This window comes from Scyliorhinus torazame, chromosome 2 (genome assembly GCF_047496885.1).
Source record: "Scyliorhinus torazame isolate Kashiwa2021f chromosome 2, sScyTor2.1, whole genome shotgun sequence".
Lineage (NCBI taxonomy): Eukaryota > Metazoa > Chordata > Chondrichthyes > Carcharhiniformes > Scyliorhinidae > Scyliorhinus > Scyliorhinus torazame.
This window is the reverse complement of record NC_092708.1, coordinates 109,669,348-109,696,897: the sequence shown is the minus strand read 5'-3', so window position 1 is coordinate 109,696,897 and position 27,550 is coordinate 109,669,348. Positions and strand designations below refer to the sequence as shown.

The window sequence follows — 27,550 nt, the reverse complement described above, 5'->3', positions numbered from 1 at the left end:
TACAGTATGTTTCTTCTAACGTTTAGTTCCCAAGACAAAATTGCCACATGTAACGCAAGAGAAAATGTGCAGTTTAGGCCGCATATGGTACACAAACCATGCAAAAAGAGGTTCACTTATTGTAAGTGAACACAATGACTATACAAAGTTTAATAGAATTTGCTATTTCTAGTGGACTCAACTGCAGAGCTTGATATAATGGGTGTATGAGTACTGGAATGGTATTAGCGGGAAGCTATCACTCAGAGCATTTGCACAATGCCACCAAGCATCCCTACTGCCAAGAATGGTTCCAAATCGTGCCCACTTAAAACGTACCCTGAAGATGTACTGTTTCTGCAAAAGAACATTTGCAAAGAGTCAGATGAATCTATGGCCATACTATATTCGGTGACAATTCCACAGAATACTTTAACGAGTGGCTTTCAAGTTCTTCAAAAGATATACAACTAAGAGAGCGACAGTAATGCAACGGAGTCTAGAAATAACCATTTGTATTTTGTTAGATATTTGAAAAGGGTATCAACAAACACCACAAAAATAAAAAAGCAAAATACTAGTGCTGGAAATCTGAAATAAACGAAAGGTCATCAACCTGAAACGTTAACTCTGTTTCTCTCTGCGCAAATGCTGAGCATTTCCAGCATTCTCTGTTTTTATTACCACAAAATAAAGATGTTTTACCGGAGGTGCACTTGCTTGTATGGGGGCAGTTGGCATACGGGACATCATCATTCCTGCCATCATGGGCGGCATCATTCCTGGCATCTTCAAGATATAAAATAGGTAAAGGGAATAAAACATTTATATTTTGGCCTTTTGTCCAAAAGAATTACTGAATTTGCAGACCACTATAACATACCATAGGGTGATTCATTGTACTACAGAAAAGTTACCTGTCCCATTGGTGGTCCAGCCATTGGAGGAATCATTGGTGGCATCATACCTGGTGGCAAAGGTGGCATATTTGGTGGTCTCTGGCCAATGGGTGGCATGCCCATAGGTGGAAACGGTGGAGGCATACCAGGCGGTCCCATCTTAAGAAAATGGCATTGATATATTTCATCAACAATATTACAAAGGCAAAAAAGACCTGCAGCTAACACCACCTTGCTTCACTACTTACAAATGGTGGTGGAATCATGGGAGGGGCATTTCCAAAAGATGCTGCTTGTCCTGGTCCATTTGATGTATCTGGTGTTGACTAATACAAAACAAAACAAGATCAATTATGCACATTTATATCAGAAACAAGCCAACATAGCATGACTTTTAAACCATAAATTACATGTCAGCATTAAGTCAGTTTCACTGGAGTATATCTAATTATATATGTTTTGTTCTATATGTACATCAACATCACATTAACAACAATGATCATTTTGACTTGCAATCAGTCAGCAGTACCCACATTAGCTTACTGTGCAACATGTCCACTGTAATCCAAAATGGTAGTCAAATGACTGGCTCAATGAAGCACTGCAGTCAACCTGTGTTTCGGGTATAAAACAGAATCACAAAATACACTTTCAAGGTATCTACCTGCTGAAACAAGTGAAATCCAATCAAAATTTGATGCTTCTTAAAGTCTGTGCTCATTATGATTCAACATCAACTCTTTCTCGGTCTACCTGATCTGCTGAGTACTTCCAGCATTTTCTGTTTCTATTTCAGATTTCCAGCATTTTCAGTTTCTATTTCAGATTTCCAGCACTCTCAGTATTTTGCTTTTGATGATAATACTATAGCCTTGTTTCTGAGTCCATTGCTCAGAATATTAAAGAATAACCGATACACAAATGAAGTTGTGGGCCCCAACAACTCATAAATAAGCAAGCCAACTGTTTCAAACTCGGAATTAAAACTTGTTTTTTTGTTTTGAGGACAGAACTCAGATGTGACCACCTTTTCAGGACGTCGGACCACGTTTTCAGGACGTAATGTTTCATAGAACATCTGTTCAAATGTCAGCAGACTTAGATGGGTACTCTGAAAATCAAAGCACTGTAGATCATGCTTATCATATGGTTGCACGATAGTCCAGTAGCAGCAGTATAAGTGGAAAATACCAAAATTCAGACAATGTTGAACTTTTCATCTGGACCCGCAAATGCTCATCATGTACTCTGCATCATGTCCTTTATTAATTGTGCAGTGGGTTTTAATTGGGCATTTACTTGATCCCTATGTGAACACTCAGAATAAAACTGTGGTTGCTGGGTTACGAGGTGTATGCTTGTGTAATATGCAACCTATAAATACTTTTGAAAATGTGAAGATTGGCTCCAGTTCTACCCTCCACCAACCGGTTTTCTGGAATAGAACATCGCTTAAACCCCACTAATTTGACAAAGATTTTGGTCACCCCTCCTAACGTTGCTGCTTTGGGGTGGTCTCTATTTTGCATTATGCCTGTCAAGTGCCTTTGTGTAAATTTCTATATTCACTGCATTAACAAACTGCATATTGTTTTTGTAAAGTACTCTATAGTCATTTAACACATTTAATTCTTATAACCAACAAATGTTTGAAGTAAAAATGCATAAACACAACAGGACTTTTGATCTGATAACAATTACTTATTTTGATCTGCTTGCAAAGGCCAAACCAAACACATTCTAAGAAAGCTTTAATAAACTTTCCATTTTATTGCAAACACTGTAAACCATAACTGACAAATAGTCAGAGGGTGGAGTCTGAATATACACTTTTTACATGATGGCTATCCTACTCTTACTAAACAAATCCAAGAATCTAAAGATTAGAACTTGTCACTCGTCTTTTAATTTTGCAATGTAAATCAATACATTGGATTAGAATAGCTGCTTTACTTTGTGATGAATCAGTAGATAAAATGGAAGTGTGAAAAGCAGATATAACATTTCCATTTAATATGCATCAACTCACACAATCCAAACATTATTCTTAAATTGATCATTTTCTAATCATGCAGTTCAATTAGTCCAAATAAATAAGTATCTTTCTTTAGTCTGCTTATAGATTTATACTCCAAACGTAGAGATTGCAAAATTATTCAGGTTTCCCCCTTGCAGAAAGCCTCACTTGTGAAGAGCCAAGGGTGCTTGGCAACCTTCTAAATTGCTTTTAAACCAGCCACAAGGGAAGCAAAACACTGGTTCCCAATTCATCTGTCTGATGCACCCAGCAGGGACTCGAAGAAAAACTTGCTAGATTCACCAAGACTACATTGGGATTGGCTCCAGGTGCAAAAGACTCATGTACTGGGGGCTGACAGTGTATAAACCTTCAAAGGTCGATGTAAAAGCAGCTCGAGTTACATTGCATTGATGTAAACAGACTTCAACACACCAACATACTGTGGTCTTAGGAGGACTACCAGATATTGAACAGAAATCTAAATACATAGAAGGGGGAAAGCCAGAGATTAAACATTTTGAAAGTTATCTGTGTTGGAAAGAAATGGAACCCACCAGATCCAAGTAAATTCACCAAAACTTCAGCAAAGGTTGGAGCTTTATCAAGAGAAGGTAAAACAAAAGCAAACAAAATTAAAAAGATATGAATAACTTACAAAAATCTGAAAGAAAACACCGGAAAATGTATCACGGGGCAGGTGATTAAAGCCAAAAAACTAAGCACCCAGATGACCAAACGTTAAATGCTGTCAATGCACCGAACCAGAGTTAAAAAGAGACCAAAGATAGTTGAAAGTAAAACACACAGCAACTGATTATTTAAATGAAAATAAACACCAAAAGACCATGAACTCCAATTATTCAGAGGAAGGCATGGGCAACATGCCTTCCTCAAACAGGCAAACTGGGGAAGTTAATAATTTTGATATGAGATGCAAGCTCTGAACAAGCCAAAGCTAAACAGGAAATTATGGATTCCCAAAGTGTTATAAAATTCTGTATTTATCAAGAAACTTTTGCAACCTCACTAAATTAGGAGGGCTAGGTAGTAGTGCTGACAGCAGCAGTAAACTATAGGTCAGACACAGATCATGTGAGTGGGTAAAACTATGATAAATGTAGTTTCTTGTTGGCAATTGGTTGAATCCAGAATATTTTATGAATGGTGATTAAAACACATACATAAATCATTAAAAACCAATATGCAGGTACAAAACAAATTTAAAGATTAATGGAAAATTGGTCCTTCACCTAAAAGGATGCTGGAATACAAAGAAAAGGACATTATGGCTCAAACTTTCCTTGCAAATCAACACCTAACTCCTTCATCCGAAGAATGAACTTATTGAAGCTTCTCTGAATTGCCTCCAATGGAAGTACATCCTTTCTTAAGGAGATCAAAATTGTACACGGCTCTTGGTGTGGTTTCACCAAAGCCTGTACAGTTTTGATAAGACTTCCCCAATTTTAGATGCCACCCCTTTGCAATAAAGGCCAACATTCAATTTTCAAAGAACAAAGAAAAGTGCAGCTCAGGAACAGGACCTTCATCTCTCCAAGCCTGCGCTGACCATGCTGCCCTTCTGAACTAAAATCTTCTACACTTCTGGGGTCCGTATCCCTTTATTCCCATCCTATTCATGTATTTGTCAAGATGCCCCTTAAATGTCACTAACATCCCTGCTTCCATCACCTCCTCTGGCAGTGAGTTCCAGGCACCCACTACCCTCTGTGCAAAACACTTACCTTGTACATCTCCTCTAAACCTTGCCCCTTAAACCTATGCTCCCTAGTAATTGACCCCTCTACTCTGGAAAAAAGTCTCTGATGATCCACCCTGTCTATGCCTCTCATAATTTTGTAGACCTCTATCAGGTCGCCCCTCAACGTCCTTTGTTCCAGTGAGAACAAACCAAGTTTATTCAACCTCTCATCAGAGCTAATGCCCTCCATACCAGGCAACATCCTGGTAAATCTCTTCTGCACCCTCTCTAAAGACTCCACATCCTTCTGGTAGTGTGGCGACCAGAATTGAACACTAGACTCCAAGTGTGGCCTAACTAAGGTTCTATACAGCTGCAATATGACTTGTCAATTTTTATACTCAATGCCCCGGCCAATGAAGGCAAGCATGCCGTATGCCTTCTTGACTACCTGCTCCACCTGTGTTGCCCCTTTCAGTGACCTGTGGACCTGTACACCAAGATCTCTCTGACCGTCAATACTCTTGAGGGTTCTACCATTTACTGCATATTCCCAACCTGTATTAGACCTTCCAAAATGCAACCTCACATTTGTCCGGATTAAACTCCATCTGCCATCTCGCCGTCCAAGTCACCAAACGATCTAAATCCTGCTGCATCCTCTGACAGTTCTCATCGCTATCCGCAATTCCACCAACCTTTGTGTCATCCACAAACTTACTAATCAGACCACAGTTACATTTTCCTCCAAATCATTTATATATAATTTCCTCCTTAATTACTTGCTATTACCAGCACAATAATTTGTTGTGATTTATGTACGAGAACAACAGATCCTGAGGCTGAATCGATACTCACTGGAATTTAGAAGAACGAGAGGTGATCTTATTGAAACATACCAAGGTTTTGAGGAGTTTGACAGGATAGATGTTGAGAGAATGTTTCCTCTCCTGGGCGAATCTAGAACTAGTGGGCGGAATTTCAAAATATGGGGTCTCCCATTTAACCCAGAGAAGAGATTTCCAAGTTGAGGGTTGTTGAATCAATTATCAGGAAGTAACATGAGGAGGGATCCACGGTGGTGCAGTGGTTAGCACTGTTGCCTCATGGCGCCGAGGACCCAGGTTCGATCCAGGCCCTGGGTATCTTTCCGTGTGGAGTTTGCACATTCTCCCCATGTCTGTGTGGGTCTCACCCTCACAACTCAAAAGATGTGCAGGGTAGATGAATTGCCTCTTTATTGGAAAAAAATGGAATTGGGTACTCTGAATTTAAAAAAAAGGAATTAACATGAAGATTATGTCTTCCCGGGATATGAGGGATGTGCCAGAAGATTGGAGCGTGGCAGATGTGACACCTTTATTAAAGAAAGAGTGTATTCCTAGAACAATACCTATAGGCTTGTCAATTTAACAGCAGTGATGAGCACCGTTTGACAAATAAGAATCAGAGAAAAAAATTAACAGACACTTGAAGAAGCTTGAGTAATAAGGAGTGCCAGCACAGATTTATAAAAGACAGATGGGTACTCGAGTAATCCAACACCATTTTGCAATGAGGTAACAGAGAAGGGTGATTAAGGGGAAGCAGTGAAAGCTGTCTTCTTAAGAAATTTAAGAAAGCCTTCGACAAAGTGTCACATAAAAAGCTGGTTAATAAAATTGAGGTTCATGGAAATAGTTGGGTCACTGTCAGTTTGGATTTTTAAAAATTGGCTCAAAGACAGAATGAGTCAAGGTAAATGGCCGGTTTTCATTCGGGATGATGGTAGACAAAGTTCCTCAATGGTCAGTGCTCGAACCATTGGTTTTATTTATTTATTTAAAGTATTTTTATTGGTGTTACAGTTACAGAACAGAAAAAAAGAGTTGGGTTCCTCAAGTAGAGTATTATACAACAACCAAAAAGAAAACTGTACAAAGGTCAGAACATATCTGCAAATGATTTGGATTACAAAGTAAAGATTCAAAATTTGTCAATGATTCCAAACCTGCAAATGTGGTTGAAAGTGAGAATGATACCAATTGGCTGCAACATAGATGGGCTAGCAGAATGGGCAGACAAGTAGTAGATGGAATTTAACAGAGAATTATGAGATTTTGCACTTTGGCAGAAGGAATAGGAAGAGGCAACATAGATTGAATGGCATAGCAATAAAAAGTATACAAGTACAAAGAGGGATCTGAGGGTTCATGTGCATAGATCTTTGAACATGGCAGGATATGCGGAGAGAGTAGTTAACAAAGCATCTGTGAGTTTGAGTTTCATAAATAAAAGTATTGAGTACAAAAGCAGGGAAGCTAAACCTTTATAAAGTGCTAAATGAACCACAACTAGGTTATTCCATCCAATTCTTGTCAGCGCACTTTAGAAAGGATACGAGGATCCTCGAGAGGACAGAGATTTACCAGGATAGTTCCAAGGATGGGTGATTGCAGCGACACGGTTAAGTTGGAGAAGCTGGGTTTGTTCTCTTTAGGGCAAAGGAGATTTTGGTGAGATTTGATAGAAGTATACAAGTCTATAACAGGTGCAGAAAAGGTAGACAAAGAAGAGCTGGTCCCATTAGCTGATGATACAAGGAAAAGGATACAGATCGAAGGATTTGGGCAAGAGATGAAAGAGGGATGAGAGAAAGATCTTGTTAATGCAGGGATGATAATAGCCTGAAACTCGCTGCCTACAAGAATGGTGAAAGCAGAGAAGACACATGATTTCAAAAGGAAATTGGAGGGGTGCTTGTGTGAAATAGACATAGAGGGTTAGGCATGCTCGAATGAGGGAACAGGACTGACTGTACTGCTCTACAGAGAGCCGGCATATTCTCATAAACTGAATGGTTTCCTTCTGTGACATAATTGTTTTAACATATCGTCATACACACACTTTGGTTTTGCTCAGTGGGCTAGACAGCTGGTTTGTAATGCAGAACAAGGCCAGCAGCGAGGGTTCAATTCCCACACCAGCCTACCCGAACAGACGCCGGAATGTGGCGACTAGGGGCTTTTCACAGTAACTTCATACTTGTGACAATAAAAGATTATTATTATTCCCTTGCCGAATAGTGGAGAGGAAAGTGGTGGAAAGATTCATGAGCTGATTATCAGCCCATTGAGCCACATTGTGAATTCTCCTTCTGTGGCCAACAAGTCCTGCCACCGGGACTTCAACTCTGACTTCTGAACCAGCAGTAGGGATGCTACTACTGTGCCACAAGACTCCCATTGTGACACAATGACTATACAGGCAACAATACCGTCACAAACAATAGCTCAGATTGATGATCTTTAATTAGAACCTAAACCTGTAAAACCAAAACATTTCTGATGTCACATCATTGACCTGAAGGACTAACTGTTTCTCGATCCACAGATCTTGTCAAACCAGCTGCGTATTTCCAGCATATTCCATTTTTATTTCAGATTTCCAGCAACTGCAGTATTTTGCTTTAGAGTTAGTCCAAATTGATTATGGGGAAGATTCTGCTTCACCAATCTCCTCTTTAAGGAAGTTACATTCTAAGTGCCAAGTCTTACAAAGTTGTATATATATTTCTAGACAGCACAGAAGAACAATCCTTACAAAGGGAAAAAGTCTCAAAGCGGTCATAATTCTTGGGTATAGATAACAAATGACTAATGGGTAAAAACAAAATGGGTACTTGTCAGGGACATTATAACAAAATGGGTTGTTTACATTAAACTAAATCACAACTTTGTGCATGTAGTCTCTGATCTTGTCTGTAAGAGTAGTACAAAATGACACAGTTGTAAATTAAGAAAGCACTAATTTAGGACACACTGATTAGTTGCGAATAACTTCCTGCCGTAACACTTCGAACTGTCTCCACTGTTGTATTTCAAAATCAAAAAAAACAAACACAATTTAAGAATCAATTGGATTTGCACTCGAGGAAGCTTTAGACCCATTTTGGATGAATGGTTAGTCAAATACCTTCCCATACTTCTCAGAAAGTGATACCGGAGAGTATAAATGCACTTGAGGTTTGTATTACTTACACTGGCTCACAGTCACGTGCACTGTGAAATATCAATAATATTTAAACAATTCTGGTCTGATTTGTTGAACTAGTTACTATAAATATGTGCAAACTCAATGAATACAATGCCTTGATTTTATATAACATCTTTAACACAGCAAACAGTTCTAAGATCCAACACAGGAACATAATGAGATAAAGACCAACACCAAGCCAGAGGAGACTTAGGAAAGGTGACCAAATGCTTGTTCAAATAGATGGGTTTTAAAGCAAGTCTTGAAGGAAGTGAGCGAGGTGGAAAGACAAAAAGGTAAATGAGGGGATTCCAGTGTTTAGGGTGTAGACAGTTGAAGTTGATGCCAATTGGGGCAAAAGAAGTGGTTTGGATTGTACATTACAAACACTAATAAACAAACTTCACTGTCTTCATAAATATACCTTCAGTGTCTTGATATATATACAATGCCTACACCTAGCTGAACATTTACCCACTGAATAGTTTATACAAATACATACTCAAACTATATATGTTCAGTACAGTAAGGTACATTAGAGCACGTACAAAGATTATTTTGCATCAATAAATTTAGTTTGAACCATATCAGAAACATTATTTATTTTCATCAATTTCTACATTTTCCACCAACCTCATAACTATAACAAATTAAATCCGAATATATTACATAATAATTAGCCTTTGTGCAATAGGTACAGGAGAGATCGCACATTTTATTTGACCAATTTCACAGTATCAGGATGCTCAGTTCTTTTATTGATTTTGAAGAGAGCGCCGTACACGCCATGTTGCTAATGCTTGTATTCTCATTTATTGTATAATAAACGACAAGATTTTAATGACCCTGTAACAATGTGACTAAGATCAAAGTTAAACTGACTGCGATTCCCACCCCCACCTGATTTCTCCATTCATTCATAATTACACCAAACCGATTTGACGCCTTTTAAACTCGGAAGCGCTGCGCCTGTCCAGCCGACTGGATGAATGGAGACACCGAGTGATCGGGGAGGCTCCCCTGCCGCGGCCTCCTCACTCCCCGCCCGCCCGCCAGCCTCTCGTTACACGCGCCCATATTTGCAGGTCGCTGTGCGGCCCAGTCAGAGAGAGGAAGTCGGGCCTCTCTTCTTCCCCCCCCGCCGGGGCTCGGGTGTGCCGAGCCCCCCGCCATCCCCGGCTCGGCTCCAACAATGGGCCGGCTCCAGCGCGCTGCAGCTCTCACACTCACCATGTTCTCGCTCCTCTCCGGCGCGGTCCTGGCGACCCGCAGCAGCAACGCGCAATCCGACTGGCTCAGGCCGGCGGGGACAGAGGCCAAAGGTGACAGGTTACCCCCGCCGCACCGATTGACCGCGCGACGCACCAATCGGAGGCCGGGGCAGCGCGGCCTGCGTCGCTCATTGGATGGAGGCGGGCGGAAGGCGGGACCCGCAGCGTCAGCAGGTTAGATTGACCCTGGGGGGCGGGGTTCGGGTGAGAGCGGGAAGGAAGGTGTGGCCTGGCCTGGCCGCCATCTGTGTGAGTGACTGAGTGAGTGAGGGAGGGAGTGTGTGGAGGGCGGGAGGCCCGTCAGCTCCCGCTGGATTCACGTTTACACCTACCCCAATGCCGCGGCTAATGAAGCGAAGCGGGCTGTCCGCCCCGCTACCCGGCGCCTGGGTTGAGAGGGAGGATGTGACGATGGGCGGCAGCCGGCCGGGCGAAGAGCCCACGGAGTTGGACAGCCGCGATGTTTACGCACGGAAAGATCCCGCTCACACAGCCGTGTCGCGGCAGAGCCGGCTGCTGGCACCGCCGGTCTACACACATTACCGCGGCAACAAGTGGCCGGCCCGAGTCTGCTCCATGCTGTGCTGCATCGTAATAATATCGTTTATTGCCTTTCTCCTCGCGATCATGTACATCATCTTCAAAGGTACTGCTTTTCGTACAACTCCTCCTTTGCGGAAACTTGTAAAACTTCGCTCCTGTCTGTCATCCCTTCAATTTTGCTTTAAATGGTCTGAATTGTGGTTGCAGATTTACGCTGGGACAAAGAAAACAGCGAGGATGGCGTCAAGACTGGTATTTTGGGTAATGTCGCTTGGAAATGGACACTTGAGTAAAAGGGATACTTAAAATGTGCGGTTAGTGTTTACAGCTGAACTTTGCTTGGTTTCAGGTCTTTGGGGCGCATTGATTTTGGCCTTAATGACTGGCTTGTCATGTTGCAGCTTCTCATGGACATTGACGTATTTTGATTCATTTGAACCCGGGATGTTTCCACCAACACCCCTGTCGCCTGCCCGATTTCGGTAAAATATGTTTATTTTATATTAAATACGTATTTATATTGGAATTATAATGGGATAACTAGCTGATTACTGATGCAGTTATGCTGTGTATATCAGTCAGGAGTAATTAGAGACAGCATGACTGGAGGACACGTTAAGAATCAGAGTCGTCCTCTGTGGGTAATGAACTTGATTGATATCTTAACAAAAACAGAAAATACTGGACAATCTCAGCAGGTCTGACGGCATCTGTGGAGATAGAAGGGGGCTAACGTTTCGAGTCTGAATGACTCTTTGTCAAAGCTGATGTCTTGTCCTGAGCTGAGCTTTTAATGCCTCATCATGTTTCTATCAAGATTACCTGTAGCTTTTGACAAAGGATCATCTGTACTTGAAACGTTAGCTCTTTTCTCTCCCGACAGATGCTGCCAAATCTGCTGAGATTTTCCAGTATTTTCTTTTTGGTTTCAGATTCCAGCATCCACAGTAATTTGCTTTTACCTGTATCCATCTATGGTATGGCTTTGCTCTGCTCCGCTTTTGACTTGCTTCACTCCTGCCCTACCACTCACCCATAACTTTACAATTTCCAGGCTGAACCCCCCCCCCCCCCCCCCCCACTCGCTAACCACCCATGGTTTTCCCAATGCATTTTTAAAATTTATTTGATGTAGGCATCGCTGGCTGGACCAGAATTTATTGCCCACCTCTAATCATCCTTGAACTGAGTAGCTTGCTAGGCCATTTCAGGTGGCATTTAAGCGAAACCACATTGTTGTGGGTCTGGAGTGAACTGTCGGCCAGATGAGGTAAGGATGGCAGATTTCCCTCCCTAAAAGACATTCGTGAGCCAGATCGTTTTTTCCGATAATTGACAGTGGTTTCATCATTATTAATTGTCATCATTAGACATCTTGTTGAACTCAAATATCACGGTGGGATTGAAACCTGGGTCCGCAGACCATTTCCCTGAGTATCTGGATCACAAGTCCAGTGACAATACCACAATGCCTCAGGCCAGTCAAGATCAGACATCAAAGTCCAGTCAGAAGTAATACCTGGAATAATTGTCCTTGCTGTGCTTAGCTGCATCAGCTGTATTTGGAGGTCTTGAATCCACTCTCAATCACTTCCCATGCACCCCCCCCCCCCCCCCCCACTACTACTTTGACTATTTTCAATCACCAACAGAATCTCTTAACTGTTTTTGCTTCTGAGCTATCTTAGAAAATGTGATATATTAATGGTGCTTAATAAGAGTAGAAAATTGTGGCTTTAAAAAAAAACTTTTATTATAAATCGTTACCTTGTGCAATGAACTTTGCTTTGAATGTAACGCATTGTGTTATTGAAATTAATGTGTGGGTCAATTAGAGCTTTAATTCTTGGGTTATTAGGTGGATGCTTTAAAAATTATCAGCTTTAGTTTTTATTTTTAAGTATGACATTCTTCTGAACGTGAATGTTGTTGCATCAATTTCTGATGAGAAAAAAAACCATGACAGACCCAAGAAATCAGAGACAAAAATAATGAATGCTTTGATTTGCAGTTGCTAGATTCTGATTGGTCGTTCTGACAACACAAGTGATTGGTTGGCTTTGTGTAGGTTGGTAGTTTGTGATTGGTTGCTTGTCTTCTATGCATATATTTGAAGCCATTCTTTGAGCAAATCCAGAAGTGCAGGAGTTTGAACTCTTACAAAAGACTGATGTGCTCAATGTGTAACTTTGTATAAATATAGATAGATCTGCTTTTAAGTTGAGAAATCAATGTGGATAGCCAATTTATATGGTTCAGGTTACCATGAGATCTCAACAGAGTGAAGACAATACAATGAAAAGTAATAATTGTAATATCAAGTCTGAAAGAAAAGGAAAGCAGCATAAGTATTTCCACAATTTAAGTCCAGTGAATGAATGCATCACAATAGTGATATGCATAACGTTCAATGGACTTGCAGCAATAGTTTACACACGTGGCAAGTATTAAAGAAGAGAGAAGTATTTGTCTAGATTATCCAAGGCAATAATGAGGATTTTTAAATATTTGATTTTTATGAAATGTGGAAATGTTGTTTGCATTGTTTTTTCCAAAATCATTTTGTATACTGCATGTATTATATGCCCAGCTTTAACATTCGACTTGTAGAATAACAAGTGAATGTACTCTTTTGTGCCTCGGGTTCAATCAGTGCTTTTCCTCATATTCAGTACAAAGCTCCACTTTCACAGACAAGCCTATTCTCATTTCCATATGAAATGTTACCATAAAAGTAATTCTAGATTCTGCCTCGAACATTGTTTGGAAGGGAAATCTACAGCCAAGCATCCCTCTATTTGTGTTTTATTTTAGAAAATCTCTTCATTTATCTAGTCGATTTTGGTGTTCTTAAATTTATTAATTCAACCAGTGAAAATAGTTTTGCCTGATTTGAAATAAATTAACTTTGACTCCCATCAGATCTCCTCTTCACCGTCTATTTTCCAATGAAAAGCTTCATTGGTTTGAAATGCATCCTAAAGTAGAATGTCAGCATTGGTTGGGCCGGTTAGAAAAGTCTTGCCAGTGATTTGCAAAGATTCAGATTTACTTCTTTGCTTTAGTACCTGATCAATTTTGTCAATAGTTAAATCAACTTTTGCTCCTGCTGCTTAAGGTTTATGTAACTGCACCATTGATTGTCTCTTAAAATTTAATCATTTAGTGTTTATGCCATTTTGTTATTCTTTTCCCCAAAATGTCCATCCCTTTTATCCAATCTGCCAAGCATTATTTCAAATCAATAAATTTTGCCTTTTGAAAATGTTAGCTATAATAGAATCAATGACTCCCTCGCCACCAGCTCCTCTTCAAATCCAAGCTGTTTAATGTATTCTCGAGATCAAGCTGTGATTATAGTCTATTAATGGGAAATTAGAAGCGTTGGCTATAAGATTTTTTAAAAAGTGAAAGGTCATCTGATCACTTGGGCTGAAAGTACAACAGTTTTCCTTGTCCAAAATACAATACGTAAAAATACGTAAAAGCTTGAGGGAGGATTGCTACATACTTCTGAATTACCACACATCTGGATGAAGTGATAGTAAATAAAAGTAGCCAGCATGGATTTCAAAAGGGACTTTTAACCGTGACATTTTTTGAGGAAGTAACTGAAGTGGCAGGTGGGGAAGTGCAGTAAATGTGGTTTACATGGACATTAAGAAAGCCTTCAATAGGTGGTCTACATGGACATTAAGAATGCCTTCACCGCGGCACGGTGGTTAGCAGAGTTGCCTCACGACCCCGAGGACCCGGGTCACTGTGCGTGTGGAGTTCTCCCCGTGTCTCACTCCCACAACCAAAGATATGCAGGGTCGGTGGATTGGCCACGTTAAATTGCCCCTTAATTGGCAAAAATATGAATTGGGTACTTTAAATTTATTTTTAAAAAAGAGAAACCTTCAATAAGGTACCATATGAGAGATTATTGGAGAAAATGAACATGTGTGAAATTGTAGGAGGGACGTTAACTAGATTAAAAATTGTTACAAAACAGGATAGGAGTTAAAGGCACTTTTTTCCTGAATTGTTGGAACTGGAGTTCCTTGAGTTGAATTCTCAGCTACTTCCATTCACTGTGTATATTAATGATATAAATATAGTCGTACAGTGTGTAATGTTGAAATTTGCAGATGGTACCAGACTCTTCCGTAGAAAGGTCGTATGGACTTGAAACGTTGACAGTGTTTCTCTCCATTTATGCTGCAAGACCTGTTCAGTTTGTCCAGCATTTTCTATTTTTGTTTCAGATTTCTAGTGTCTGCTGTGTTTTGCTTTTACCAAAATCTTCTTCATTCTTTAGAATACTAAAAAAGATGTAATGGGATACTATTAAGATGGGGAATGGACTTCTAAAATGGTAGATGTCCGTTAGTGTGAGGTGTTGCATTTGGAGAAAATTATACTCTGAATGGAAATAGACTTGGTACTGCGAAATGTTCATGTAACAGTTAAAGATTGTACCTTGGGTTGAAAGACTTTTATTAAACTAATGGTAGAGTATATAAAGGGCAAACCGTAATACGGCTATGTAACTAGGAACTATGTTAAAACATTTTGAGACGGTCAAACAGGGAGGTAGAACCTGACACTTTCCAAGAAAAAGGAACCATAGGTACAACATTTGATAATGATTTAAAACAAAGCAGGAGAGTAACTTCTGCACACACGAGTTTATTGAAGTGGAAATAATCAACACTAAAAATGAGATTTGATAGGCAGATGGAGGAAATGGGGTTAAACAGACCAAGAGTGAAGTTGAGTAAATGAGATAAGAACTGTTTGTTCACTTAGTGTGTTTTAAAAATAAATTTAGAGTGCCCAATTAAGGGCCAATTTAGCATGTCCAATCCACCTATCAGGCACATCTTTTGGTTGTAGGGGTAAGACCCACGCAGACACTGGGAGAATGTGTAACTCCGCACGGACAGTGACCCGGGGCCGGGATAGAATCCGGGCCCTACGCGAGTTCACTTAATGGTTAACCACTGAAATTAACTGGTTGGGCTGAATGACCAACGTTGTAACTTTTGTTGCTCTTTCTAGCTTTAGTCTATTTGCTCTGTTTAGGTCACCTTTGCTCATGAGTCGCCAGGTATCTTTATGATACCGCCACGTGGTTCAAGTTCAGGTTGTGATTAATAACACAGCACACCGCTTAGTAAGGATTAAAACACGGTCATTTATTATATACAACAAGCAATATTAATACCCTAATACTACTATTTATATAATAAACCTATCACTACTGGCCAATACTTAACTTCGGAAGAGCCCACCAGGTCAGGGAAACGAATGGCTTGTCCAATCAAATCTGGCCCGCGGGATTCAAAAGGCTGCTACAGGTCGGTGGCTAGGTGTCTCTACCGGATAGCGATCGCTGGATTCAAACTTACGATACACGGTGGCTGGTCTTGCGAAGGTCTCGAGCAGGCGAAGGTGAGAGAGAGAGAGCTGAACTTGGACCTTTACTTTTATAGGGCCCAGGGGCATCCCGCCTCTCGGGGCGGCCCTTGACCCTGAATCCCAAGTGATTGGATTCTGTCCCCAGTCTCTGGGGTTGATGTGTCCAATGGTGAGGCGATTCCTCGATCGGGGGTTGGTCGCTCACCTGTCTTTGTTTCGGCCACTGCAGGCGCCGACCGGTCTGGCCCGGTATTCAATTGCTAATATGTTGCAATTGTTCCCGGGGATAGCCGATTTAACTGTGAATGTCTGAGTAGATTAGGTGTAAACAGTCCTGAATGAAACTGCCGATACCTGGGTTGATGGGCTGTTGATAGCCCTGAGTATCGATCTGGGCTACGTTCCCAGAGCTGAAGCTGCAAACCTGTCTGCAGCTGCCTGCTTGTGTCTTTTTGGCTGCTTTTCCCAGCAGTCTTTCGGGTTAGCCATTTTAAACTGGGTTTTGGCCAGATTAATCGGAACGCAGCCATTTTACATGGCTACACTTTAATATTTCTATAACAAATAGAATAATTTGCTGTTACAGCCCCCACCACGTACACCCTTCCCATGTATCCATGACAACTACCTATATCTGGAAAATGGCATTGAGTATTTGGCATTGATGTGGGTCAATTCCACTTGAAATAGGATCAAGAACAAGAGGGCAAAGGTTTAAAGTGATTTGCAAAAGAAGCAAATGTGAAGTGAGAAAACACCTTTTCACAGAACGAGGGGTTTGTGCCTAGAATGTACTGCCTGGAAGTGTGCTGGAGGCAGGTTCAATCTAAGTATTCAAAAAAGTATTCGATTGCTTCTATTAAAGTAATCACGTGCTGGGATATGAGAAAATGACGGGGGAGTGGCATTAAACCATGATGCTCATTCGGAGAGCTGGTGCAGGCACGATGAGTCAAATGGGCGCCTTCTCTGCCGTAACAATTCTGCGATTCCAGAGCCGCCGATTAAATCAATGTTCGGGATGCGGATTAATTTGTGTAGTTCAGCTGTTCAAATCACATGAAAATCATTAAAAGTCCTTACCCCTGCATCCACCCCAGTTCTCCAAAGTGGTCTCCAGGACTCCTGCCACTGTTGTCAATTCTTCTGGTTCGAATGCCTGCCGTAATCTAGTTTAAAATTAACTTGACAAGTAAGATGAGAACCTACTTGGCCATTTAACGCGTCTGCCCCTTTCACAATTTGGCCTTCTTCGATTCCAAGAGTTTAAGTTCCTGAGGAAGATTTGATGTAAAATGACCAGGTTCCAGGTGAGACAAATTAAGTATTAAGTGCGCAATGGTGGCATGGGTGCTGAGACACTGTTATGATATATATGTGTGTATAGGTATCATAATATATTTTGTATACTTGACAATTATGTGCATTTGTTGGGATATTCTTTGAAGGAACCTTCATGTTTGGTTGTTGTTGCTAGAAAAAGGAGAAGGAGGGACGTTTTATCTGTGCAGCAATGTTGCGGTGTATTGGAAGAAGTCTTTATTGGTTGGTAATGTGTGTGATGCGAATGGTATTCCCAAGGCAATGTGACGTGGCTACACATGCAGTATCTAATGGCCTCCCAATAAATGATTTGCCAAGCAGATTGGCTGAGGTCACTGATGAGCGTGAGAAGTGATGGTGCTTGTGTGATTATGGCTTTGATGATGTACAAAGAATAAAGAAAAGTACAGCACAGGAACAGGACCTTTAGCCTCCAAGTTTGTGCTGATCATGATGCCCTCACTAAAAGAAAACCTTCTGCCCTTACTTGGCCCGGATCCCTCTCTTTCCTCCCTATTCATATACCCATCCAGATGCCTCTTAATGTGCCTGCTTCCACCACAATCCTCGGCACTATCAGCAACTCTGCCAATCTTCTTGTCATTCACAAACGTACTCATCATACCACCCACAGTTTCCTCCAGATCATTTATATACACTACAAACAACAGCGGTCCCAGCACTGATCCCTGCAGTTATAGAAAGAGTGCAGAGGCCAGTGTCAGTTGAGTGTAGATTGTCGATTATTAGATTATTGTTTACTATAGGAGTAAGTAGTCGAGTTTAATTAAGTAGTGTAAATAAATGTTAGCTTTGTTAATGAACTTAGCTTCTTTGGTCTTTGTGAACACTACCACATCCATCCTGAGAACAAGAATCACAAAGAACACTACACATAAGTGGGCCAACTCTTTCTCTTGCTACCCTCTTGCTCCTAATATATGCATAAAAAGCCTCTGGATTCTCCTTTACCATGTTTGCTAAAGACATTTCATGGCCCCTTTTAACCCTTCTAATTCCATGTTTTACTTCCTTCCTACTTCGACTGTACTCAAGGGCTTCGTCAGTTTTTAGATGCCTAGACCTATCGTATGCTTCCTTTTTCCTTTTAACTAAGCTTACAATTTCCTTTGTCGTCCATGGTTCCTGAATCCTGCCATTTCTATCCTTCATTTTTGCGGGGACATGCCTGTGCTGCACTTCAATCAACTGGCCTTTAAAAGCCTCTCACATGTCAGATATGGATTTGCCCTCAAATAGCCACGCCCAATCCACATTCTCCAGTTCCTGTCTAATTTAGATGTAATTGGCCCTCGCCCAATTAGGCATCCTCTCTCAGGGGCTGCTCATCCATGACTACCAAAAACCTTACGGAACTATAGTCGCTGAGCCCAAAATGCTCCCCACTGAAACATCAGTCACCAGGTCTGGCTCATTCCCGTTCCTTGACCCTGGTTCTTCAGCTACCCACAGTAGAGTCGAGGTGGTGAGTTGATCTCTCGCAGAATTCTCTTCTGCCACCATTGCTGGATGATCTTCCTCCCGTTTGTCACTGGAGGGTTTCTTCGACTCCCTACGGTACATTCGAGGTAACTGAATCCTCTTCTGCCGCATCTGCTGGATGTAGACAAGAGCAGAGTTTGGCTCATGATAGCTTCGTTGTGAGTGTCAGTGCAAAGCCGATATGTTCACGGCAGAGTCATCTCTTTTCATCCCATGTTCCGCCCATCGTCCTCATCTGAGGCGTTTCACAGCTCCTCTCTCCTCAATTGGCAATTTCTCTCCCCTTTGCAATGGCATATTATGCAAGGCACAGCAGATGATGACAGTCTTGGCCACTCTCTGTGGTATGTATTGTAAAGATCTGCTGGATTACTATCGGAAGTGCATTTTGAGTAATCCTGCCACAATAACCTGATCTCCTGCAAGATAAAATTCCCCTTGCAACTCCTGATCTCCAGCCAGGTCGAAGCTTCCATGTCAAAGGGCTGGGCCAGGATCTTGGAACATGGATGAAAGGGAAGTTTTTCAAGTTGGGAACCGCGATTTGGGGTCTCGGAGTAGTGACAGTCATTGTTTGCAGTTTGTGATTGTGGTGGGGCAGTCAGCCTGGTAGTCGTATTGTTAGGATCTGCGGAGTGGGCTCTGGGATGTGGCTATACAGGTGGCATTAGGGATTACAAGGGGCTGAGAACATGTGAAATGTAAGTTGGTGTTTGGGATAACTGAAAAGGGATTACAATGACAGAGTAGAATGAGATGTGCAGGTTTGGTGGATTGGCTAGGATCAATGTGTGGGGTTACAGGGATAGGGCAGGGGAGGGGCCTAGGCAGAGCACTCTTTCAGAGGGTCAATGCAGAGTTGATGGGCCAAATGGCCTCCTGCACTGTATTCTAAGGAATCCCCAGCACTCCCTCCCCCAACCAACTACAGACCCAGTGAAATAGGGTCTGGGGTACGAGCAACCCTGGGATGTACAAGTAATTTGAGAGAGTCCTGTTTTTTTTTTTGAGAAATGAGCAGGGTGTCAGAAAATTTGACCAAGTCGTCTTAAAGTTGTTAAGTATTGCGTGGCTTGAGATATGGAAGAGTTGTGTTGAAGGAAAGGGCTGATTGAAACATGACACAGCTTTTTTTGGTGATGGGTGGGGTGGGGCTGGTATCTCATGTCCTCTCTTCTTCCCAGTCACATTCCTCAAATCACCTCGCCTTTTTACTGCCAAAGGGGTTTCCTGAATGCCATTGACCATCAACTAAGCTGTCTATTTTAAAACGCAAAATTCACAATCAAATTTTGGTGTATTTTGAATTTCTCTGGATCCGGTCAACACTAAAATCAGGTGGGGGCACAGTTTGCGCCGGCAAAATACCACCGCATTTCCCGCTGGTTTTACAAACTCAACCCAATGGATTCAGACTTGTCCAAGTCGGGCTGAGTTATTCTGGGCTGAGTGGCTACTGCGCCCTCGAAGCAGGAATGGCGCAATTATAAACTGGAGACTTAATTTCCGGGCTCTCCGCTCCCTTGGCCAGCCTGAGGGATGGCGGTGGAGTGGTTGCTATGGCCCTCAGCAGCTGGCTACGCCCGTGTACATGCTGCTGACCACAATCCAATTCGTACTCCTGTCCTGGAGTTACAGCTGGATGAATGAAGGGTACACCAATATAGTGTGCAGCAGGGTCTTCCCTTTCAAACAAGCCTTCTCCAGCCTGACACTGATGCGTAACACTTGAGCACGGAGGGTCCGAGCGCAGGTACTAGCCGACCCATCTGCTGTTGCATTGTGGGGAAATCATCAAGCAACCGAACTGCAGAACATCTCCCGCAGAGGGCAGCACCCATTCCCATTTTAAACCTGTCAACTGCATATTTGAACATTGTACCTGCATTGCGCAATTCCTAATTGTCTGTAAAGTGGGAGAGATAATAAGGTGGGGAATGGGGGAAATGATTAGCCGCTCTAGGAAGTCTCATTGGCAAGAGCATCCTCAAAGTGGCCAAGGCAGACTAACTTGAGGAGTTTCAATCATATCCGGGGAAGCAGTTGAGAAACTACAGACATAGTTTGCATTATTGCCGTTGCATTGTTTGCACTGATGGTAGCCACAGTGAAGGGAATGGCCAGATTCAGACTTTTGAGTTCCATGGGCTAGATGTTACAATCTTGCTTGGAAACATCAGTAATTATTATCTTGGTGTTCTCGGAAGATGTGAATGAAATAACTGGTCAACGCTCCATCAACCACCTGAAACATTCAATCTCTTCACCACTGGTGCACAGTGGCAGCAGCGTGTACCATCTACAGAATGCACTGTAGGAACTCGCTAAGGCTCCTTCAGCAGCACTTTCAAAATCCATGACCTCTGCAACCTAAAAAAGCATGGATGACAGGCGTAATGGAAAACCACCATCTCCCAAGTTTCCCTCTGAATTACGAACCATCCTCATCAATTACGTACTGCAGGAGTATGTGATTTTTTAGTTAAGTTCTATTAATATATATTTTTGGGAGGAATTATTTTTCATTCTCTTGATGTGTCACAGCTGCATTGATTGTACGTCTCCAGTTGCTCTGAGAAGTGGCAGTGAGTTGGTTGTTTATTACAACCTTGTGGATTGCTTGATTATTTCACACACAATTAAAAGTCAGTCGCACAATTCTGGATGAAAATCATGTCCGGTGGTCTTGACATCTATCAATATGAAGTATTTTGAGAGGTTGGTTATGAGACGCATCAACTCCATACTCCCAGAATGCCTTGATCCACTGCATTTCGCATACTGCCACAGCAGACCTCATCTCCCTGGCCCAACACTCATCCCTGGAGCATCTCGACAAGGACTCCTCCATCAGACTCCTGTTCATTGACTACAACTCTGCCCTTCAACACCTAATCCCAGCCAAGCTCATATCAAAACTCCAAAACCTCAGACTTGGCTCCTCACTCTGAAAATGGATCCTCAACTTCCTGACCCATAGACCACAATCAGTAAGGATAAACAACAACTTCCTCCACGCTAGTCCTCAAAACCAGAGCCCTGCAAGGCTGTGTACTTAGCCCCCTACTATACTCCCTGCACATACACGACAGTGTGGCAGGATTTGGCTTCTACTCCATCTACAAGTTTGCTGATGACACAACCATAGTGGGTCAAATCTCGAATAACGATGTACAGGAGGGAGATAGAGAACCTAGTGGCGTGGTGTAATGACGACACTCTCTTCCCTCAACGTCAGCAAAACTAAAGAGCTGATGATTGACTTCAGGAAGCTAAGTATTGCACACATCCCTGTCTGCATCAATGGTGCTGAGGCGGAGATGGTTGACAGCTTCACATTCCTTGGTGTGCACATCAGCAACAATCTGTCCTGGTCCACCCAAATCGATGCTACGACCAAGAAAGCACAACAGCAACTATACTTCCTCAGGAAACTAAGGAAATTTGGCATGTCCACATTGAGTTACCAATTTTTACAGATGCACCATAGAAAGCATCCTATCTGGCTGCATCACAGCCTGGTATGGCAACTGCTTGCCCCACGACCGTAAGAAATTACAGGGAGTCATGAACACAGCCAGTCCATCACGTGAAACCGCCTCCCATCTATTGACACTGTCGACACCTCCTGCTGCCCTGGGAATCTGGGCAGCATAATCACAGACCCCTCCCACACGAGTTATTCTCTCTTCTAACCTCTTCCATCGGGCAGGCGATACAAAAGTCTGAGAACACAAATTAACATGTTCAAAACCAGCTTCTTCCCCGTTACCAGACTCCTGAATGACTCTCTTATGAACTGAAATCACACAATTTCTCTACTGCTCTACTGAGAAGTACTATGCTTCACCCGATGCCTGTGTCTATGTATTTACATTGTGTATTTTTCATATGGCCCATGTTTTTTCATGTATGGAGCGATCTATCTGGATTGCATGCAGAACAATACTTTTCACTGTACCTTGGTGCATGTGACAAATCAAATCAAAGTCTGTCCAGTATGAGGCTGAAAGAAGAACATTTAACCAGCTGCGTTTTTATGATCATTGCAACTTTCATGGCCATTTTTCCTTCTGGTGCATGGCAGAATTCTATTTGCTTTGACACCAATTGAATTAATTACCTCTGGGTTGTTAGTCCAGTATCATAAGCTCTATTCCACTGCACGCACAAGTCAGTGTTTTTTATTAATATTAGAAGTTAACATTATACCTATATCTGATTTGTTCATTTTATTGCTGTCTTGGAAGCCCAGGGATGTTGCAGGCAGAGATGGGCTTGTGGTAATGTTGAGAAGGGGTTACAGCGTGCTGTTGATGAAAATGTTAGGGTTCCTCGGGAGGGTGTACCATGTCATGGCGTGTTGGGAGATGCAGAAAAGTGAGTGTTAAGGACGGGAGGGGCCCTGCAGCAGCAATGGGAGGGGAGATTTCTTAATAGAGATTCCTTGGTGTGATCTGTGGAGAACACGTTATTACTTAATAAAAATGACTTGCATATTATTTTTGTAAAAATGCATGGGAAGAATTCTATGTTGGTTCCCAGCTCCAGTCAGAAGCAAGATTTTTGGACTTGCAAGAGAGGGTATTTGGACTTCAAATTGAGGCACCATGTCCAACAGACAGCGCTGCATCATAGGCTCCAGTCACGATGATGGGGGCAAGGAGCGGCAATAGTTAGAGGATACAATGAGCATCAGGTCACAGGATTGAACTTAAGTAGTTTCAAGATAAATGGGGGTGAATACAGTGCCACCTATCTCTGAGATACAGCTAGAAATTGTAAGCAGAAAATAGTCAACAATGATACTTGCCTAGGAAGCAAACATCCAAGACTCAAATCAAAAGTAATAAAATTAATAGTTAAATTGAACTGTAACAAAAGCATTAAAACATAATGGAAGGGGGAGGGAAAAAAGGTTTATCAGATATGTGTGACATAATTTTTTACATGAATTGCATATACAGCACAGTTGATAACTTATCAATATTAAAATATCTGCTGTTTTGCATAATACTGAACAGCGTAAGAAAATAATACGGATTTTTTTTGGCAAGTATTCGGCACCACTAATGCTCAAGACTATGTAAATGACATTCTTTAAGGAAAATAGCGACTCATTTATTGACTAGCACGTCGGAGACACGCATTTGTGAACAAATACTGATCTACAAAGTTGGATACAATTAGTGTGAAAAAGAGATGTTATTTTCAGGTACATATCCAAATTTTAATGGATTACCTGGAAAACCAGATCAATCCTACAAATGTGGCCCAAGACACACTGCACTTAGCCCAACTTTTCAGTTATCCCATCGATGTTGCCTTAATTGGCAATCTCATGAACCTGTCATCTCAGCCCCCTCCCCTTACAAAAATAGGGTTTGTTGTTTTATTTACTTGAGATTTAGGCAATCTACTGGACAGTTGCCTGTGATTATTTATAATTACTAAACTTTTGTTTGACAGACAAACTGCATATTTGGTAAAAGCAAATTACTGCAGATGCTTGAATCTGAAACGAAAACAAGGAATGCTGGAAAAACCCCACAGGCCTGACAGCATCTGTTGGGAGAGAAACTGAGTTAACATTTTCCGTATGACTCTTCAGAACTCCAACAAGGGACAAATGTGTTAGATTATATACTGTAGGGCAGCACAGTGGCGCAGTGGGTTAGCCCTGCTGCCTCATGGCGCCGAGGTCCCAGGTTCGATCCCGTGTCTGGATCACTGTCTGTGTGGAGTTTGCACATTCTCCCCGTGTTTGCGTGGGTTTCGCCCCCACAACCCAAAGATGTGCAGGGTAGGTGGATTGGCTATGCTAAATTGCCCCTTAATTGGAAAAAAAATGAATTGGGTACTCTAAAAAAATTTTTTTAAAGATATTATGTACTGTATAAGAGGGAGTGGGGCAGTCGAAACAGTAATTAGTGGGAGCTGAGAGAAATGGGCAGCATGGTAGCATAGTGGTTAGCACTGTTGCTTCACAGCACCAGGGACCAAGGCTAGATTCCTGACTTGGGTCACTGTCTGTGCGGAGTCTGCACGCTCTCCCCGTGTCTGCATGGGTTTCCTCCAGGTGCTCCGGTTTCCTCCCACAAGTCCCGAAAGACGTGCTTGTTCGGAGAATTGGACATTCTGAATTCTCTCTTGGTGTACCCGAACAGGCGCCGTAGTGTGGCGACTAGGTGCTTTTTACAGTAACGTCATTACAGTCTTAATGTAAGCCTACTTGTGACACTAATAAAGATTATTATTATGATTACAACAAAGAAGTAGCAAAACTTAAGAGCAAGTGACACATGGCCCGATGGGTGAGGTAGGTGTTTGCATTGAAACAAAAAGGGATATGAAAAAAACCCAGTAAGATGGAGGAGATAGGTAACAGCCTAAAGTTGTTGAGCTCCATGTTGAGCCCCGAGGTCGGTAGCATGCCCAATCGGAGGATGGGGTGCAGCTCCAATTTGGACTTCACTGGAGCTTTGCAGCAGGCCAAAGATGGACATAATGGGCATGAGAACAAGATGCTGAGTTTAAACGGCAAGTAACAGCACTTTGGAGGCAGCACTTGGTGCAGTGGTTAGCACTGGGACTGCGGCGGTGAGGACCCGGGTTCGAATCCCGGCCCTGGGTCACTGTCCGTGTGGAGTTTGCACATTCTCCCCGTGTCTGCGTTTCACCCCCATAACCCAAAGATGTGCAGGTTAGGTGGATTGGCCATGCTAAATTGCCCCATAATTGGGAGGAAAAAAAATTGGGTACTCTAAATTTATAGGGCAGCACGGTAGCATTGTGGATAGCACAATTGCTTCACAGCTCCAGGGTCCCAGGTTCGATTACAGCTTGGGTCACTGTCTGTGCGGAGTCTGCACATCCTCCCCGTGTGTGCGTGGGTTTCCTCCGGGTGCTCCGGTTTCCTCCCACAGTCCAAAGATGTGCAGGTTAGGTGGATTGGCCATGAAAAATTGCCCTTAGTGTCCAAAATTGCCCTTAGTGTTGGGTGGGGTTACTGGGGATAGGGTGGAGGTGTTGACCTGGTGTAGGGGGCTCTTTCCAAGAGCCGGTGCAGACTCGATGGGCCGAATGGCCTCCTTCTGCACTGTAAATTCTATGTAAATCTATGTAAACAGGATGTTTGGGGTCATGCTTGCGGGCTGAGCGAAACACCTATGTTTTGTCTCCCCAATGCAGAGGCGACATTTTGGAGCAGAAAATACAGTAAACCAAATTGAAGGTTAGACTGACCGGTATTCATTACAGGTTCACTGACTGCCACAGCCACCCTCTCCAGTTCTGAAGAAGAGACATACGGAATCGAAACATTAACTTTATTTCTCTCCCGATAGTTGTTGTCAGATTTGCTGAATTATTCCAACATTCTTTGTTTTAGTTTATGTTGTACATTAGATAGTTTAGAGATCATAATTACATTAATTCCACATTTCTGTACAAGAAAGTAATTCAGCCATTTCTGCCAGTTTGGCATTGAAACTATACGACATGCACACACAAGCATGATGTGACTGGAAAGGAAGCACTTTTAAAATATTCATAATTTGCACAGTTGTTAGACAATCATTTCCCACAAAGTAGTTTTGGATCTTTTCTTATCGAGTCACTAAAGCTATAACTGGTTGGCAAGTTTAAGCGACCATTTTAATGGGCAAAACTGTCAAATAATATGTATTACAGGCCTGCATTTTGCCTCATTAGGAGTTATTTCCAGTTGTCTCTCTGCACAAAAAAGCATGATGCTTGAAATAATATAGTAGCATGTGTCAAAACCTGTTTATAAATGCCATTCCATATTTGTGGACTTTTAAAGCTCTGTTTGACAGTGCACTTTACAAATTGATGGATTGTTGTCAAAAAGGGAGCAGTTACATTTCGTAAAATTATCTTTTCATGAGCCCAAGAGCAAAATAAGTGAAATTATTAACAGCTCTTGAAGCAAAACACTGAAGAGTTATATTGCCCAGTTACAGAGGACTTGGAAGTTGTGCAATAGTTGTTATTAAAACAAAATGAGGACCGGACTCTCTACTTTTGAAACAAAATGGAGTTGAGAGGTCCTGTGACCTTTCACTTTCTGTCAATATACATGTAACTACACAAGCTAGCCTGAATGTCTGGATAGGATATTAAAATGCAAATTAACTTTTGGAGCATTTCATTGAGAAGGCATTAAATTGCACTCAAACTTTCCTGTGGATTAATGGTTGCCATTATCCAGAGTTTCAGAAACTTATTCACAATGGACTTACAGACTTGGAGTAGAATTCCGAAGAATGAGTGTGAGAAGAGCCCCGTTCTATCACAAGGATACTTAAATGGATGGAACGGGCAGCACGGTAGCACAGTTGCTTCACAGCTCCAGGGTCCCAGGTTTGAGTCCTGGCTTGGGTCACTGTCTGTGTGGAGTCTACATGTTCTCCCCGTGTTTGCATGGGTTTCCTCTGGGTCCTCCGGTTTCCTCCCACAATCCAAAGATGTGCAGGTTAGGCGGGTTGGCCATGCTAAATTGCCCTTAGTGTCCAAAAAGGTTAGGTGGGGTTACTGGGTTATGGGGATAGGGTGGAGGGTGCTCTTTCCAAGGGCTGATGCAGACTCAATGAGCCGAATGGCCTCCTTCTGCACTGTAAATTCTATGGTCTATGGAACAAAATCCCTATTTATGTCAATGGCCAAGGTGTAAGAGACCATTTGTGAGGACAGTGAGAAACCCAATATTACCATCACCTGGCAGGAATCAGGCTGCTGAGATTGGAAAAATTGGTCCCATTTTGCGGAGCAGCAGGAAGAAGGAAAAAGTTCCAGACTCTGACTATGCCCAAAGGTCATCAGGAAGCTGCTACTTCGGGCCATCCTTTTTGTAGCAAGAACCAAACCA

At 42.2% G+C, this 27,550-nt stretch overlaps 2 protein-coding genes across 12 annotated transcripts in view; one reads left to right on the top strand and one right to left on the bottom strand.

The window, feature by feature from the left end:
• Positions 1-10,031, bottom strand: part of prpf40a (PRP40 pre-mRNA processing factor 40 homolog A) — a 100,880-nt gene extending 90,849 nt beyond the window's left edge. For 4 of the 8 annotated variants that reach the window (XM_072475348.1, XM_072475357.1, XM_072475366.1 and 1 more), the window contains exons 1-4: positions 9,515-9,550; positions 1,127-1,204; positions 897-1,037; positions 685-768 (exon numbers count right to left, since the gene is read on the bottom strand). In XM_072475348.1, coding sequence (XP_072331449.1) covers positions 685-768; positions 897-1,037; positions 1,127-1,204; positions 9,515-9,535 — 324 coding nt within the window. In that variant the 5' untranslated portion in view covers positions 9,536-9,550. Of the gene's footprint in view, positions 1-684; positions 769-896; positions 1,038-1,126; positions 1,205-1,411; positions 1,491-9,514; positions 9,551-9,844 lie in introns of those variants that run through there. The other 4 variants (XM_072475374.1, XM_072475406.1, XM_072475398.1 and 1 more) reach the window with 4 other exon arrangements.
• Positions 10,032-10,082: 51 nt separating this feature from the next.
• The window catches only part of arl6ip6 (ADP-ribosylation factor-like 6 interacting protein 6), a 431,072-nt gene continuing 413,604 nt past the window's right edge, over positions 10,083-27,550 (top strand). For 3 of the 4 annotated variants that reach the window (XM_072475439.1, XM_072475416.1, XM_072475429.1), the window contains exons 1-3: positions 10,083-10,531; positions 10,636-10,689; positions 10,778-10,910. In XM_072475439.1, coding sequence (XP_072331540.1) covers positions 10,222-10,531; positions 10,636-10,689; positions 10,778-10,910 — 497 coding nt within the window. In that variant the 5' untranslated portion in view covers positions 10,083-10,221. The remainder of the gene's footprint in view (positions 10,532-10,635; positions 10,690-10,777; positions 10,911-27,550) is intronic. The other variant, XM_072475421.1, reaches the window with a different exon arrangement.